The following is an 18,466-nucleotide window of genomic DNA, read 5'->3' on the forward strand; positions in this document are numbered from 1 at the left end:
CTTTTTCTGCACTTGCATTGCCGGATAGTTTACAAGTCTAATTTGCAGGAGAACAAGCTACTGTCGGCAACATTTTTTTTCTCCAAGATTTGAAGCTTTCTAATTCTAAACCTCTGCTATGTTTGTCATATATTGTTTTTCGTTGTGATTGTCAAAAATAAAAACAAACTGAACTGAACACAGCCCTCTTGCTTTGTTGATGAGACAAAAGCGTTTATTAAAAAGTCGCGGGTGAGCGACTGAAAGTTAACCGACATTCTTAATTTTTTACTCACGTCTAGAGTAGTTTATTCTGAGTTTATTGCAATTAAGTTTTACCCACAATCTCAGTTTTATACTAAAATGGAAAACATGACATATCATGTAAACCTGAAGTGGGGTGAATTTTATTGGCAGGCTTCATAAGCTGTGGTTCTTTTAAATCTTTCAGGCGCGGCGCGTTAATGAAGCTAACTTGTTTGTGTTTTAGGGATAACCGTCTGAGATATTTAGTACCCAGCAACGGCAATTATATTGGACCATGTGTTAATTTGCAACAGTTTGCATGTTTACGTGGATTTGACGTATTTTGACAAGTCTACAACGTTACACAATTCTCGTGAGTCAACAACATCACACATTGATTCAACACTCTTAAGTGGTATGTTTCCTGGGTGGAGTAGATTTGCTTTGTCCATCTAAAGAATTCATTACGAGTCTGTTGTGTGTTTTTCGTGATAAAATTGACCAGATGTGGCCGAGAAATTTCATTATGTGACCCATAGCTCGTTTTTGTTGATTATGTCAAAGGCATAATAGGTTGGAGTGTGGTGCTAATAGCTTAACTTGCTTTGCTGAAGTTTTTAAAAATTGATGAGACTTTAATAGCCTACTGCTCTACTCGTTTAAGGTCAGTTCTATTTTTCAAATAGTGATTTTATTCTAAATATTCGGAAAATCTCAGAGGGCAAGATTTAAAAAATGTAAGAGACATTATAGGGTATAAATTAACTTTTTTATGTAAAAATATATCAATTTTTGTCTATATCACCGATCTGACTTTCTAGTAGGCTATAACTTCGTCGCTTGGTTGCAAGAATTTGTTTGCAGATTGAAATAAAGACGTGACCCACAGTAATAATTATTTTATCGTTAAGAAGCTCTGGATAAAGTTTACCGAATCAACTATTAGATAACGATTAAAATGCTTATCTTACTCTGCATGAGGAAGTTACGTTAGGAGGCTGAATGGAAGTATAGAATATCAAGCGTCAGAATTTTTTTCACTTTGAAAAGGATAGCAGACGACTACAGTGGCAGTAAAAATTTTAATCTTATCTCAGTTAATAATTAATTACAATACCACAGCAAATATTTTTCACTGCTAAAACGATTTTACGTGAAGGAAACGTTAAACGGAGTTTAACTTTAGAAAATATTCTCGACTCAAGTTATCTCATTGAAGATATCTTTTCCGGACAGATTGCTCTGCAAAGGCAAATATATAAAATCTTTTAGCTTCTGTGTATGTTAGACTTGGTTTACTAAGCCAATGTTTGTTCCACACATAAGCCGCGATTGTGTAAAATCGAAGGCACGCGACTTCTATTATTGTGGCACACTCTTCTTGTTGAAATAATCCCCTTACAAATCAAAAAAATCGTCTCTCGTTGTTTAGTTGCCATTGATTTTGAATCGCCATTCAATTCCTTAATCCAATATTTCATAAGCTGTGTCAAACTGCCGCTTTTGGATAGCGCCCTTTCAAATTTAAGCCTTGTTGCTTTAATTCTACAGAAAGAGACAAAGGTTTGATAAGGAGGTTCCTAACAGAAGATAAGTAAACACACTGACGCCTCGTTCTCTTGACAAACGCCATTAGCAGAACCTTGGAGTCATTAGATAATAAAAAAAACTGATCTCATATTCTTGTTTGTTGTTGTGATAGCATTAGTCCACGTCGGGTCATTTGTCGCTGGCTGAGATTTCTTATCATCATTCCGTGTTTATTTGCGTTCAAAATTTTAGGACACTTTGTTTCAAGGAGACACGAAGCAAGCCTAAGTAGCTGTTAAACTCTGCTATTTTGTGTTTCAAAATTCAGATCATGGTAACCACACTCAGAATTACAGTACTATATTATAGGTCTGAACTGCAAACTCTGAACGACATAAGACTGAAACATAAAAATGACAAATGACATAAAACTGAAGTAAACCGATAATATAAAAATAAAAGCCTGACGCGAAGACCTTTACAGATAAAAAACTAACCTTTTCAATGCGGCATAGCATGCACCAAAGAATTGATCCTTTCATTGCTGCTGAAAGACAGACTTCTATCAAACTTGCATCGCTTTTTTTGTTTGAGGTTTTGAGTAGGGCGTAAAGAAGTCTTAGAGTTGGAGTCGGAAGGATTTTGGCGTGTCCGGAATCGGAGTGGTTAAAGAAAACGCCCACTCCGACTCCAGCTTAATACAAAACGATGAGCAATAGTCCGCCCCGATAGCTCAATTGGTTAGCGCGTCACTTCTGGAACGAAGAAACTTCAAGATCAAGCGGCGCTGGTTCGACTCTCGGGGTGTGCGCTTGAGCAACGCACGTTAAGGACTGCTCTCCATTCAGCGGCATCTAATGGATGGAATAGTTCCCCGGCAACAAGACTTTAACAATCGGAAACTTCACTCTGTCAATCTCGGTGACCGGGCCTGCGTCAGTGATTCAAAGCCTCTACAAGTATGCGAAACTGCCAGGATTGAGCTCTGCAAGAAGCTTTCCCAGTCCGAGGATAAAGATTGAATCAATCAATCAATAAATTTTTTGTTTGTAGGCTAATCTTTTTTTTAAATGTTGTTTTTTGTTCTCTGTATTGTGCTCTGAAACTTTACCAGAAAATGGATGTGTTTATTCTAGTAAGTTATTTTGAAAGTTGCCGCTTCAATATCGATCGCAACTTAAGTAAAATTAAATTCGAAAAAAAAATGAAAAATGACAAAATTGAAAAAAATTTGGCAACACTGAAGTCGGAGTTGGAGACGGAGCCGGAGGAGTTGGAGATGAAGTTGGAGACGGAGCCGCCCAGCTATAGATTGAGAAGTCGTTGTCGTATATTTTTCGCCCAACTCCACAGCTCTTTCTGGGACCAAGGCCGTAGCGGATTTAGAAAAAAAAATTGCAGGAAAAGTTTTAACGAAACAAAATTTCTTACAAAAAATGTACAATGTAAAAATTGAGGTCCAAAGCAGCATAGTGTTATTGGTGAACCAAGGAAAGAGATCTTTAAATATCAAATTTTTGACAATTAAAAATGGTTGACGACGCTGAAATTGAAAAGACATTGTGAATATCGCATGTGAAAAACGTGGTATCACCAAAATCACGTAAGAGATTTATGGTATCATCATCCAATCAAAAAAACATTAGAAAAAAAACAGCTTTTTTTGTACGCAAGCACATTGCTTGAGATTAAATCAGTTTTTTTTTTATTTAAATTTTATAAATGCTCATATAAATTTCGTATTTCAATAAATTTGATAAGGATAAAAAATGGATGAAATACTTTTTGTATAAACATTATAATAATCTCCATCTGTCTTTTTGAAATAAAACTTGACAAAATTTCAGGTACAGTATATTAAAACGGCAAAACTTTGAGGCAAATACCTGTCACTGGCGATGTCATCAGGTCGCAGGACTGCATATCTATGCGAGTTTTAGATAACTTCAAAAACGCAAACTCGTTTTGAAAATTTTTGACTGTGCTCCTGGCGTAAGACATAAAGAAGGTCGATTCAGACCTATGTCAGAAGGGTGCCTAAATAACGATTAGGTTTGAAGATGTGTTTCTCGGCAGTCGAGTGTAGCATGAAGTCAGCGATAGACACGTGTTTTGTCCATGAGGCTGGGCTCATCAGTATCTCACCACTAATCCATGCCACAGTGAGTAGTCAGGTAGTGCTGACGCCAGTTTGAAGATTTAGATATTTGCAGTAGCTCATTCTAAAGTGTCATATTCTTCAGAAATAAATTTATAACATAAAAAGTATTAATCGCACTTGTTTTCAGGGGAGTGTTGGCAGTTTGGTGACGAAAACAACAACTTAACCTTTTTAAATCAAGTTTACGAAGAAATTGATCAATCATTAACACTTTTCGTGTAATTTTTTTCACAACGCTTGATTTAAACAAACCTTTGTAATGCTCTGAAGTAAATTTTTCCTGACCATAAACCTTGTGTTAGTATAATAGTTTTTTTTTTTTTTTTTTTTTTATCTTACACCTGCTTAGACATTAGGTCCGCCTTCCATCTGCCTCACAATGGCATCAAGTTCTTTATTTCTAAACGTCCTTTCGACTAGAAATTGATGCAAAACTTTGAGAGAGATGTAATCTGGACTGCGTTTCTGACACACGCCTATTTAGTTCAACAAATATGTCAAAACAGAAAATAAACGCCAAAGTATTTTCCAAATTTGTCTTGTAAATGGCTTTAAGTAGTAGTATTATACGCGGTTAATCACTAAACAGTCTCTATCACGCGCTTACGAATCGACTACAGTACATTGATTCGTGGTTTCAGCAATTGCATTTCATTTTTTGGTATCGGCTAACTTTTTGTAAGCAAAGCTCAAATTACATGCCAAACAAAGAGTGAAATATTGCACTGCGTGGAAGAGTAGTGACCGTGTTTTTGGTTTAGTTCAGATTTGTGTATTTCCGACGTTTAAAGCTAAAACAATACTTGTCAAAACAGCACAGGTCTAAAAAAGGGTGAAAACGACAAAACGTAAACAAACCACAGTAAGATACTAAGTCGAAAAATCTATCGCGGTTGCAGATTGCAGTATCTTTCACTTCACAAAATTTAATATGTGAAGAAAATCAACGTGATAGAAAAAAGTTTTCACTGCTGCATGAACTTACGTGATGTTCCTTTTAGCAATCATCGCAAACACGATTGGTCACAATATTAGAACTGTACATCAGCTTGCACTGCTGTGTTTGATTGGTCGACAGAGTGATAGGTAGTACAGCAGTTAGCGAACAGTTCATACTTTGGTTTAAAAGTGATGCCTAAATGATGCCTAAGTGATGCCTAAAAGATGAGCTAAAATCTTTGTTTAATTTTGCATCACACAAGTGACATGAACTGATGGAATTCCCCCGACTTATCTTCACTAGATTACGCGAGTGAGAAAACAATCAATGCCGCATTTTAGTTTTTCAGCATAACCTGACATGGAACTGAACCAAGACCTAATAACCATTGGGTAAGGGTCTAACCATTCCGCCATTAAGCTGCCTGGAAAGCGAAGTTTTAAACAAAGGAATGTTTGATTCAGTGAGGTATATCACGGATATAAAATATTTTTTAAAGCTCATATGATGTCTCGTTACGTTGAATCGACGTACAAATGAATGTCACCATTTTTGGAAAGTTGTCTGGCCCAAATGCTTTTTTATTACTTTAATCGCACGCGGGTGGTTTTTTTTTAAATACATAATTGGGAGCATTACAGAGAACAACTAAGAGGCAAAACAGTGAAATAAAAAGTGATAAATCTAAAAGTTGTCCTGTTAAACCAAACCGTGAAACTCGATTAGTAGATATTGTCACACCCTCTCTTGGGCAGCACTTCTTAAATTCGTTAATAGATAAAGTACCAGGTTTGTGTCGTTTTGCGCACAATTGCAGAATCATATACAAGCCTTGTCCCAGTCAATGTTCAAACACCAAAAACAATAAAATATGATATTGAGCGAAAAATAACCTGAACAAAATTATCAGAAAAGATAAATTCGACTTCAAAGTGTCATAAGTCCGATAAAAGCCGACATAAAAGTAGTTATGTTATTTTGAGCCAAGTAAAGAAATCACTTAATTTGCCATTAACACGTCTAGTTGATGCTTTTTGCGAATTGTGTCAGATAAAGCAGACTGACAATGACATTTACTGCTCTAGGTTTAATGTTTGTTATTTTTACGCTAATAGAACGTAATATAACATTTATAAGAGCTTTGAAGTGCAAAATGTCATTGTAAACAAGTTGACCAGCAGCCACCTGTCATAGAAACGTTTTGAGTAATCGTAGCCTATTTAAAACAGAAATTGAGATTTTTGAAACAGAAAATTTTATTCAGTGTAAGTTTTCCATTTAATTAAAAACCGGTCTGTAGCCGATAGTCGGGTAATTAATTACGCCATCATTTTAAGTATGCTTGAATTCTTGCTTGGTTACAAAAATATATGTTAGTTAATATTTATAGCTTACAGAATATGGCACTATCATGCAGTTATTAAATAACTTTTTCTTCTTTTGTGCCATCTCTACAAAGTTTATTGCGTGTGGCAATTTTAACGACCAATGAATATATTAGGAGCAAATTGTGAAAGAAAAAGCAGCAGCAGAGAGCTTTCATACTAGTAACTGTTTCAGTCATGTTCGTTTTTGGTGATTTCGCCTAATTCTTCTAGAAACAACTGCCTGTAATAACCAAATCAAATGGTGACAGACAATATTTTTGTTCGTCGCATCAATCCAGCTTTTTTCAAAAACCAAGTTTAGTTATTACGAGTTGCACGGTCATATCGACACACAGGGCCGTGTGAGCACCATCTCGGTCCCCAACCCGAAATCCATTAGTGGGCCCTCACCTCTCATGTTTAGTGATTGCTTTTAAAAATAGGACCAAAAAGCGTTTAGGGCCGCAAACTCTTTTTATGTGGGAAAACAAGTTACGTTCGTCATTTTAGCAAAGAGTAAACAGCTTTTTAAAGTTTATAGAAAAAAATAGTTAATGGGCTATGCCGACAATGCAGTAACGGATCTAGAAAAAAGTTAGGGAAGAACCAGAGTTCAAAGTAAAATTTACAAACATAAATGAACAGTGCAAAACTTAATGTCCGAAAAAGTAAAACGGAAAGATGTGGGGGAATATTGGGGGATATTGGGAATACTGGGGAATATTCGAAATATTGCATCATTTGTTGTTTTTTTGGACACAAATAGCTTTTCACTCACTTAATCCCCAGCAGTGCTTTTCCAATATCACCGAGATGAACGAAATATTAGATGAGCGAGCAAATTTTTTTTACAAAAATGAAAAATACAAGCCGAGAAACGCTGCACGAACTAAATATAAGTGGGTCCCTAGGTAGAGGTAAGCCCCATAGTCGAAGGTTTGGAAAACAGTAAAATACGGCCTTGCATGATTTAAGCTTTTGATCATCGAGCTTCCGTAGTAATTTTTTATATTTTTAACAGTCAAAAAGCATTAAACAGATTACAATGCGTGGGCTCCTAATCAGCTGTGCCCTCCCCCGGCTGGGGGGTACAGGGGCGGTTAACACGGCCCTGTCGACGCAACTAACCTGAAAATAATAAGAATCTTAAATTGATGAATAAGCAATTTAAGACTCAACTCAAGGCAGTGACGTAGTTAGAAAGAAAATTTTGGAGGAACAAAAACAACTGTTGGGTGGAAAAACGCAGTAGCGTTGACAGAGGGGTCCAGAAGGTACTTTTGAACCAGGCTCGTGATAATTTTAAGAGCCCAGAACCTTTCCAAGAGGCCCGTTTGCCCGGGAATCACGTTTACCTTGGATTTGGAAAATACCACCACCTATTTTTTAAATATGGTGAGTTTTTATTAAAAGTGTCTTGATTTAGGCCGGAGAATCTCACTGGTACCAGGCCAAAAATATCCTCTCAACGGCCCTGGGCAAATGTCATTCAACATGAATTACAATGGTATTAAAACATATGTTTTTGGGGCTCAAAATAAAAATTTGGAGGCGATTGCCCCCCCCCCCATGGCTACGTCTCTGACACAAGGTTCAAAAAACGTAAAACCAAACATTCGATTTTAAGGTTTTTAAACGTTTTGCAATGTTTGTTTTTCGTGAGTCATTAAATTGATGGAAAAACAGTTTGAGGTGAAGATAAAATTATGTTCATTGGGTAACCTGAAGAGAATGGTGCTTCTATTCACACAAACGCGAAGTGAACTGTTCTTTTTACGGCAATATCTGCCGACTAAAGACAATTTTATACAACCATACGCGTTAGACAATGACAAATTGAAAGTGCTAAGAATTCCGGAACAGATATAAAATATATAAACACTAGTGTCAAATCGTGGGGTCAAGTAGGCTTAATAGCGACGTATGCGAAATAAATGAAATGTTTTCACCAGAGCAACAATGAATTTAATTCTTCAACAAACACTTTGGAAGTGATTGTGCATCAATGTTATCATTGAGTAATTTACATATCTATTTATGGAATTAAGCAAAAATATATTCAGCGCGTGTGGGATTTAGATGTAGTCTCTAGGAGAGCAGCCTTCCGGAAACAAGCTGCCGGCCAGCAAACTTTACTTTTTGTCAGAATTTTAATCGAATCGTTGAATTAGAATTAATTCGATAATATTTTTAAATCGGTCAACGTAGTTTCGTCAACTGGAATTCATAAACCCGCTATAAAATAAAACAAAAATGATAAACTCTATTTCAGTCATAAAACAAAGAATAGCCTACTTGGAATTGTCTGTCTACTTTTTTTTTATAGTCATACATTATATATGAATATATTCCACCACTTATCGCCAAAATAAATAAAAGCCTACCTATAAGCAATTTAACGTTGCTAATTTTAGTTGACTTTTGAATAGGTTTGTGCAGTCATCGATAGCTTCAGCAAAATGATGCTGTTCACCTTGGTTTTTCTAGAATGCGTATAGGCTACTGTGTATAGTCCGCCAATCTCAAAAACAAAAGTTCTCTGTATACATTTTACTGCAGCCTAATAGCATTTTATGCGAACCATCAAACACAGACGACAGTATGAATAACGATTCATTCAAGTACATTATTATGTAACTTAAAACGATAATTTTTTGTTGTGAATAGTTAAAGAGCAGTGTTGTCATTTGGAGGAGTTTATATGATAGCAACTGTGACGTATAGACAACTTAAATTTGAGACTGATGAAAGGGGGACAATTTTCGGGGTAAATTTTATAACATTTTCTGGAGAAAACATGATATTCTTGTGTTGATTTAACGTCTGAGTTATTTCTTTAAATGCACCACAATGTCGTTAGTCGTTTATATGCATCAAGATACATACGATACATGCTCGTATGCACTGAATCCAAAAAGTCGGTTGATTTATCTTCAAACGTATCGTTTGCTTTGGTAAAAAAACATTTAGGCCTACATTTTCTGATTAGATAATATCATTACCAGAATCAGCCTCTAGCTGGTGAAGAATGCCAATGGCACCAGCTAGCTTCTTTCTATCTTTAGGCCTACATGTTTACATACTCTGGTATGTTTTTAAGCAAGATTATCAGAAGATAGGTCTAAAATCTCAATGAGTTATTCCTCCACGCGGCTTCAGACTTTATTTGTGCTGGAGATAATCGTGACTTACAAGACATGCTTCATATTTAACGTAGCTTACTTTCGTCATGATACCAAAGCACATTCGAAAAATCGGATATTAAACTTAAAAAAACTAAGACATTGTTTTACAAAATCGTAAAAGATTCGGAACAAGCCATCAAATGAATCCTTTTTTACATTGATTCAACTCATGTGTACGGCTGCTTGTCGGCTGCATAGGCAAGTGATGAGAGCCCGAAAGGACGCAGGTTCGACACCGCTCAAGAGCACGCGGCTGTGTCTTTGGTGGGACACTTAAAGACATGCCTGAAGGTGGACACGAATATTGAGTTCTTTGCTTTTCCATTCACTTAATCCAAATCTTCAACCACCGGGTGAAAACTTGGATAAGCCACAGTAATAATGTCTCTTTACGTCGGCTGTGTGACCGAGTGACAAGAACGTCTGCGCTACGCTCGAACGGATACAGTTTACCACAGCACTAGAGCACGCAGATTTGCATTTCTGTGTAAGCCCCATTTCGCCCCCTTCTTGAAATCTAGTGGTAATCTCCGGGTTTTTTTTATAGATGGCGCCAAAACGTTTTGGGAAAACGTTTTTTAAACCATGAACCTTTTCAAACAGTAGCCTATAGGGCAAAAAAAATTTAGGTCAGAGCGGTAAACTCTTTCAATTAAAGAAAAATAAAAAAAATATTCTTCTATCATGTTAACAAAGAATAAATATAGGCAAATTGAAAATTTGTGTCCTGTGTTGAAGAGAACATTCAAAAGCCGTTACCATCCACTATTGTGCTTGAAAGACATGAAACAGCTATAGGCCTAGATTGAAAAATAGCTGGAAATTCTTCTGAATCAAGCTTGAAGCATCTTCGGATTGGAAATTTTGGACGACTAGTCCTAGTAGGCTAGTTTCGAATACTTGTAGAGGAGTTCAACTACCGACGCAGGCTCGGTAACAAATAATGATAGAATGAAATTTCTACTTCTTGAAGTGCATTGACCAAAGTCCAAACCCCTCACAGCGAGAACAGGATTGACTCTTCATTTTGTCGATTTTTTGCTTGACAAAGCCAAATGTTCATCGTCTGAGCTGTCACGGTGAGTGAACAGCAGCTTTGGAGAAAAGTTGAGAAGACTAATTTTATAAAACTTTTTGAGTTTAGCAAGCATTTTAATTACACCCCTGCACTTCTTTTCTTCAGTACTGCAAACTTGGTTCGATACCCGGCTTAAGCTGGTTGTTGACAAGTAGCCTACAGCTCACCGGCAATTTAACCAAGGTGTAAAAATTAGGTGTGCGTAGTTGCTAAAGGAAAGGCGGCCGAGAGAAAGGAACTGGCCACTACTCTACTCTCGTTGGCGACAAAGGCTTAGTGTGATGACAACCTTATCTTCTTACTTTCCGAAGCTTAGTAACCGAGAATGAGACCACCGACTTCTCTTCTCCACAAAAAAGCTAGCCTACTGACGAAGAACGGTTTTAATGGTGGTTTAATTTGTACAAAATTCCTTCGTAATCCCAATAGGATTTGCGAGAGCCACACTCTGAACTAATCGTTTTATTCTTCGCTTGTTTTTGATTCCATTTGTTCCGATGACCTTCAAACTGAAGGAGCAGCAAGGCTGTTGCCGGCAATCTACCGCACTTTTAGAAATTGACGTTGATCAGTATTTTGACAAAACTTATCATTGCATCAAGTAAAGGTGCCATTGGTTTGACTAACTTCTACAAAGATGAAAGGTTTTATGTTGCGATCAGGCTATATCAGTTCACCGCCCAAGGCCATGATGCAGCCAACGATTAAAGGAGTTTACTAAATAGGTTTGGAATTTGCTTGATGTTATCAGTATCCGTGCCGCACGCGACTAACGCGTGCTGGAAGAGCTTTTGTGCTTAGCAGCCGCCGCTAAGCCTCTTCGTGTAATTTTTTTGGTTTATAGTAATATCAACTGCAAATCCGCAATCTCCGTTCGCTTACGGCACATTTACGAAGTTTTTCATTCACTTTTAAGCTCATGAGGCAAATATCCAGCTTAGTGTCAACACCTCACAGGCCTAGAGCTGTTTTTCTGCAGACTGTCTCTTATGATTCGAACTTGAATGTTTTATTTCTTTTGATCGGCCAAACACAAAATAAATAAAACCAAAAAAAAAAGAAAAGTTCAGACTTATTTTTGGGGGGGGGGGGGGAAAGTTTAACCTCCATAAAATAAAACTATCGGAGTCCCCAATCACGATGCTCCAGAGAGTGGACAACATTCATGCGGCCCTTCTAGCTATTTTTTTTAGCAAGATATCATGTTGAAACTTTTGCTCTTCTAATTTCTTGTTTCAATTAACTAGCCTTTTCCCTAACTTCAATATTCACATGTGTACAGAACGGCAATGATGTTTTATATCTGCATGTACTTGCAGCCTAATATTATACTAAAAGCTTAAAATATAAATCGGTGCGTATTTTCAGTGCGCCTCTCCAGTAAGCATCGCGTTTTCCCAACGGGCCCTTGTATCGAAAAGGTTGCCCTCCCGTGATGTAAACGAATCTCACACAAAATCACACCTATCAATGGTTGGTGGAGTTTTAAAAAATTATTCGGTTGATATTGTGGCACGAAACAGCTAAATCCGCTTTCAGAATTTTACTCTACTTCGGTAACCACAATTCTCTTTTCACTACAATTGCATTCATGCAGATAACATTTTCTCAACAATGCAGGTTGTACTTTCTTCAATAATAAAAATTTAAGTTGAAGCCAGTTAACGTGCAAAGTGTGCGTAAATTTTCTTACAAAAGAGCGTATGAAACCCACCGAAGCGATAGCATTCAGTTAGAAAAAGATCGTCCATTCCTGTTTGAGCCACTGTATTATAACTGCTAAAAAGCGAAACCGTGTGAACCTGACTCGGGAACGTGTGTTGCTGTTGTGACATCGCTTAGGCACGCATCGTGCGAATATCAGAAGCCTGTTGTGATATTGATAAGACGCACATTGTGATTCTTAGCAGCTCCGTGGCGCACCAGGAGGTTATAAAACACATGTTGAAACATTGCATGTCTAACTTCAAACGCGTTGAATCCACAAAAAGTGATGTTTTCGAAAGACTATTTCGCGCACTTTTTCGAATGTATTAAAAAAAAACTTAGAACCAAAAACAGTTTGTGAACAACATATCGCTTACAAGCAATATTAGAGAAGTTTAAAACAATAAACGTGTAAGAAATCAACTCGTACTTCAAGCATACATGCATGGTAGCAAAATATCTCTACGCGGCAGTATGGTTTATAAAGTAATGCCAACAAGAGAAAGCAACACTTGACAAACTGCTTTACAGATTAAAAATAATCTGACAGCTGACTGAGCTGAGTGATGGATGCACAGACCTGTCCCAATATCCTAGCAGCTGGCCTGTATGTCGGGAAAGCGGGAGTTTTAGTGAACGGTTGACGACATTTTAAACGTTTAAAAAATGTGCTTGCTTCAAAAATATTATTTTCAGAATCTTCATTTTATGAATTTGTAGATCTGACTTACAACTTCACAAGACTGTTTCGTGCAACTTACTCGCTCAGTGTCATCATAAAAGCAATGTTGGTAATATTAATGGCACTACAAATATTAATGCAAACTCTGTAATGGCAAACTCTAATAATATTAATGACATTGCAAATTCTCTTTTTAAACTTGCATAAGCAACTGTAGATCCAAGATTTTTAACCGTATTGAGAAGAGATTGATAAAGATGATGTTTTGAGAAAAGCACTGGAGTTGCGAGTGCTTATGTTATGGTCAAAGGCAGGGGTCGAAGAAAGCAAGAAAAACCTCCCAAAAAAAACGAATAAGGCAAGTTGAGATGGAAAGTAGCACGGTCGGCTTGACAAGAGAGGATGCTTTGGACAGGTCGATATGAAGGCGGTTGCGGCACGTGGAGGTGGATCCGGCCACACTCGGTAACGGCGACGTCACAGGATTAAAACTGGACGTACATCAGTGTTTCAGAGCTCGGACTTCTTCTTTCGATAAAGGATTGAGGTGGAAACCTTTCAATTCATCGTTGCCTTGTGCGTCACGGAGTTTATCAACTTTTTTCTTCATCCCATCTCGAAGTTGGCTGATTTCTTTATCTAATTGCTGTTGGTCTTTCTTTACCATAGCTATCGCAGTATCCTGAAGCATCAAAAGTGATTTTACAATAACAGACCAAAGCTGTAGCTGCTACAGATCACACAAACTGCATACTAATAATTTGAAAAAGAAAATGGGATTAAAAGTGAAGTTCTAGGTGTATATATAACACCTTCGACTTAAAAATCCAGTTAACAAACAGAATATTGGTAGTTTGTAGATCGGTAGATAAATAACCATACTACACCTACATGCGGATGTGGGAATATGTAACGTTAGCAGGTGTATTCGGTTGCGGAATGGCCCGTTTCGGTGAGTCCGATCCCTTAACGGGGGATTTTTTCAATTTTTTTTTTTTAATTATCGGGTACTGTAGCCTAATTATCATTGCTGTTTTAGGGTTAGGGGTTTGGGGTTAGGGGTTAGAGGTTAGGAACTCACCGAATCAGACTCACCGAATCGGACTCACCGAATCGGACTCACCGAATCGGACTCACCGAATAGTAGCAGACCCATTCGGTTGGGTGATTTTTGAATCTTTATCCTCGGACTGACAAAGCCTTGATAGAGGCTTTTGACGTAGGGTCGGTCACCGAGATTAGTAAAGTGAAGTTTCCGGTTGTTGTTGTTGCCGGGGAATTATTCCGTCCAGAATTGCCGCTGCATAGAGAGCAGTCCTGAAATGCGTTGCTCAAGCGCACACCCCGAGTACAGAACCAGCACAGCGTGATCTTGAGTGGAGTGCTTTACCACTGAGCTAACGGGACGGACTAGACTCCACGTTCAGCAGCAAGTAATACATATCAGCTACTACAGCCTCTTCATTTATATGGATTAATGAATTTATTCATGGAAGGATTTATAAGTTATACATGGATTCACGTTGTAACTCAAATTGACTAGCCTACTTGCTTGTGATAAAAAACACCTACAATTTCAATACAATGGAATTAACATCACACAAAAATACCAAAAAGCAAATACACTGCAACAGCACTTTTAGTAGTATGAAAATTTGACGCCATAGAGAAAACACAAAAAATGTGAATTTTGATTGCTCAAGAACACTGACCTTTTTCATTTTAAAAAATAAACCACCAAAATTGATCCATGTTTTAGTCGAAGAATGTGGAGGTGCAAGGACTTTATGATGAAGAGCTGACAATGCTTCTCTGTTGCAATTTCGCTTCTTATCTAAATCAATGATTTGCTGCTTGTCAGAGAGCACATCCTCAGCAAGGAGTTCCACCTCAGTTAAATAATCCAGCACAAATTGCGGATTATGTGCCATAATGTAACACAAAAAATAAGACCAAAGGAAATCTGGTGATAGAAAATGAAAATTGACAGCTCAACAGTCAACACACATTACTTGTGTATATATAAGTTAATATGTAACAATACCCACAGTAGTAGCAATATCATCATCATTAAGTTCCTTCCTCTCGTCGAGGGTTGGATGCAATGAGACGCCAAGTTTCTCTGTTTTGAGCTTTTTCTTTTGCAGTTTTGTAGTTAAGTCCTGACCAGTCTTCAATATCATTAGTCCAAATTCTTGGTGGTCTGCCCCTATTTCGTTTGCCGTTCATTTTTCCTTCTAGTAGTTGTGTTTGAATAGAATTATTGCGAATCATGTGGCCAAAATATTTCAATTTTCTTGATTTAATTGTTTGTAGAACTTCCATGTTGGTTTGTATTCTGGATAGTACATCTTTGTTTGTGATTTTATCCTTCCATGAAATTTTAAGCATTCTTCTATAAATCCACATTTCAAATGCCTCAAGTCGTTTAACCATTTGTGATGACAGTGTCCATGTTTCTGCATTGTAGAGTAGTGTAGTCCATATATAGCATTTCGCAATTCGTTTTCGAGTGTTGATGTTAATTTTGCGTGTTGTTAATGTCTTTTTCATTTTCACGAAGTTGTTTCTTGCTATTTCTATTCGTCTCAATATTTCTGTATCGCATCTGCCATTTTCAGTTATAAGTGATAGGTGATAGGTGCGACCTTAAACAAAATTTTGTCTGCAATTTCTAGTGCTAACATTCTACCAAAACAAAAGGTATTTACAATTTCAATGGCAAGTGCAAAATTTCAATTTTTCTTATGCATTTCTGTATTTAAAACAGTGCTGGAATCAAATGTCATATAAAATGAAGCTTTCTTAGAAGATAAAGATTTCCACAAATAGTCATATAAAAATTTCATTACATATTATAATTGATACTTCTAAGAACAATAATAACACATATAGCACCTCAAAAGTAGATTTTATTCAGGTATAAAGCTCAATTGTTGTAGTCGCGTATATCATCGAATGAATATCCTTTATATCCCATCCATGAGCAGTATGCAAGCCGTAAATGGTAAAAACCAGGCAGAAAAGTAATAAGTCCAAGAGCTAGCACTGGCCACGTACGATCACTAAAATTTGTCAACATAGTTTAGAGGTAACAATAACATATCATCACAGTGAATACTATTCTTATGGTATCATATAATGATCATAATTTACCACAAGCAGAGATGTACAGAACTAAAGAGTTTTTAAGTATTTAGAAGCCGGAGTATTCTTGGAAAAAAAAACAAGAGCAGGAGTCTGATTTTTTGCCAGTTGATACAAAATCAAGTATACATACAAATGTTTATTGTTTGTTATACTTGGCACATTTATTATTTTTGTGTACTTCTGTGGTTTTCTTTTCCAAGCAGTATTTTTTTTATTTACGAATATGCTTTTCTTTTAATGACAGGGGATAAGAAAGGTGTAAGTGGTTTGCATTCGGAGTCAATATCCCTAAAATCTTGGAGCAGAAATGAAGTTTGGAGTCACAGATTTTGGAGTCGAGTAGAAGTCCAAAATACCTGGCTCAGTACACCTTTGCTATAAAGCCGTCATAAAAATGATTAAATTGTCATTTACTCTAAAACTTAAAACTGGCAAAGTAATTTATCAACTGTTTACCTTGTTATCAACTGTTTATCTTATGTTTACCCAAAAATTTGCCTTGTAATTCCAAAAACTATCAACAATTCAACATATTACAGCCGTGATTCTGCTTGTTAAAACTGTCATTTACAATTTGCAACGATTAGTATCAATTAATTATTATTAGGTACCTATTGTCATTATCAATCAATATGATTGATTTTATGGGATCTTAATGGTTGGACTGAGAAAACCTTTTTGGAAGCTTAATCCTGCAGTAGCACAGTCCAATTTAAGCCCTTAACCACTGATGTGAACCCGGTCATCGACGTTGAAGTTCCAATTTGATGAAATGTTATCTGTAAAATATTCACCTAATGTGGCATAGAATGGAGACCAGTTCTTGCAGTGTACTTTTCAAGTGCACACTCCAACAATATAACTATATGGTACGGTAGTTTTTTTGTACATCAAGTCAGATGCTTTACCAATTGCACTATTAGTAATGTTGTTTATTGATTGCAAAAGTAGTGAAAAGTAATTTTCGAACTACAACTTCATCCTCAAAGATAATAAAGTAAGCACAGTTTTGCTAGCTTAAACTATCGACAAATAGCCTGGCTTATACACAGAGATAAACCACTTGCGTAGAAGCTGACTTTGGTCTTTCACTGCCATCCTTTGCACAATCCTTGTCATACGACATACATTTCATTAATGTTTGTATTTCATTTAACCAAATATCATAAAGTAGCAAAGTTCAGACAAAACCTCCAACCAACCTATTTACATTTTTGACATCTACTTCTAAAACAACTTTCTCTCTAGTAGAGAAAAACTACATGTGGTCAGAACCCTCAAACCCAAATCACATTGGTAGAGGCAACAACTAATTAATGTTTTGTAATCAAAACTACGGTAATTCATTTACTTTAAACTGTTACGGTACTGTAGGTTTGGTAGCCGTGCTTAACTGCTTAACCTTTAAATCTGCATCGCATGAACGTTTTAAACTTCTGTGGTATTGCCTTGTTTTGTTCCTGTACACTACTTGTAACTTTATCATTGCTGTTGCTTTCCAACAAAGAAAAAATAAATTGAATTGAGGCACCACGTAGCCGAGCCTACTTGATGACAAGTTGTTACACTGACAAATTGATTTTTTCATCTTACCTGTATTTCTTATCAATATAACCAGATAATAGTAATAAAGCAATTATTATTAGAACTGTTCCAAGAAGAAAAAGAGCTATTGCTATTCTGATGGCTCTCCAAGGAATTTTTTCTCCTGGCCTTTCAAATTGCAGTGGTAAATAAAAATCACTCTCAGTCGAATGTGGAATTCTGTGGTAACGGGCTGATGGAGTAGGCATACTATTGCTTACAAAAAAAACATTGCTATAGACACACAAAAAACAAAACAGCAGGACAATAGAAAACTGCTCAGCACTAAAGCACACAAACGCACCTTTCTGCTTTCTGCAGAATTTTCAAGTAGAAACAACTGAAGCATGACTGAAAAATATGGCAAGCAAGTTTCTCAAGGGTTTACTGCTTCCACTTGCATTAACCTTAATTTTAACCAAACCATTAATAAGGTTGGTTTTAAATCTTTATCCTCGGACTGACAAAACCTTAATAGGTTATTCCTGGTAGTTTCGCATACTTATGGAGGCCCTTGACGCAGGGCCGGTTACCGAGATTGACAGTGAAGTTTTCCGATTGTTGCCGGGGAATTATACCATTCACTAGGTGCTGCTGAATGGAGAGCAGTCATGAAGTGCCTTGCTCAAGCGCACACCCCGAGAGTCGAACCAGCGCCGCGTGATCTTGAGCCGGGCGCGCAACCACTGAGCTAACGGGGCGGACTCATAAATACGCACTATTTCAAACTCAGGGCTGTTCAAACTATATTTACTGCATACTAAAAATCTTACTTTGTAAACAGAAGAATTTACTAAATAAAGTACTGTAGGCTATATATTTTACTGCGGCACGAGATTCAATGCAGTTTTGACAGA

At 36.9% G+C, this 18,466-nt stretch overlaps 1 protein-coding gene across 1 annotated transcript; it reads right to left on the bottom strand.

The window, feature by feature from the left end:
- Positions 1 to 12,308: 12,308 nt before the first annotated feature.
- Positions 12,309 to 16,569, bottom strand: LOC145786494 (p53 and DNA damage-regulated protein 1-like). Its single transcript, XM_082598159.1, has 4 exons — positions 16,482 to 16,569; positions 15,774 to 15,940; positions 14,588 to 14,838; positions 12,309 to 13,557 (listed from the first exon to the last, which is right to left on the bottom strand). Exons 3-4 carry the CDS (start codon positions 14,804 to 14,806, stop codon positions 13,378 to 13,380), a joined length of 399 nt encoding a protein of 132 aa, XP_082454285.1. The 5' UTR covers positions 14,807 to 14,838; positions 15,774 to 15,940; positions 16,482 to 16,569; the 3' UTR covers positions 12,309 to 13,377.
- Positions 16,570 to 18,466: the final 1,897 nt, after the last annotated feature.

This window comes from Aplidium turbinatum, chromosome 17, assembly GCF_918807975.1.
Source record: "Aplidium turbinatum chromosome 17, kaAplTurb1.1, whole genome shotgun sequence".
NCBI classification, from domain to species: Eukaryota; Metazoa; Chordata; class Ascidiacea; order Aplousobranchia; family Polyclinidae; genus Aplidium; species Aplidium turbinatum.

What these genes read in the sequence shown, in the direction of transcription:
- LOC145786494 (XM_082598159.1), bottom strand. Translation starts at nt 14,806, where the DNA reads ATGGCACATAATCCGCAATTTGTGCTGGATTATTTAACTGAGGTGGAA. An exon ending in TATTTTTTAAAATGAAAAAG is followed by an intron (nt 13,558 to 14,587) that starts GTCAGTGTTCTT and finishes TTGATGCTTCAG; the next exon opens with GATACTGCGATAGCTATGGT.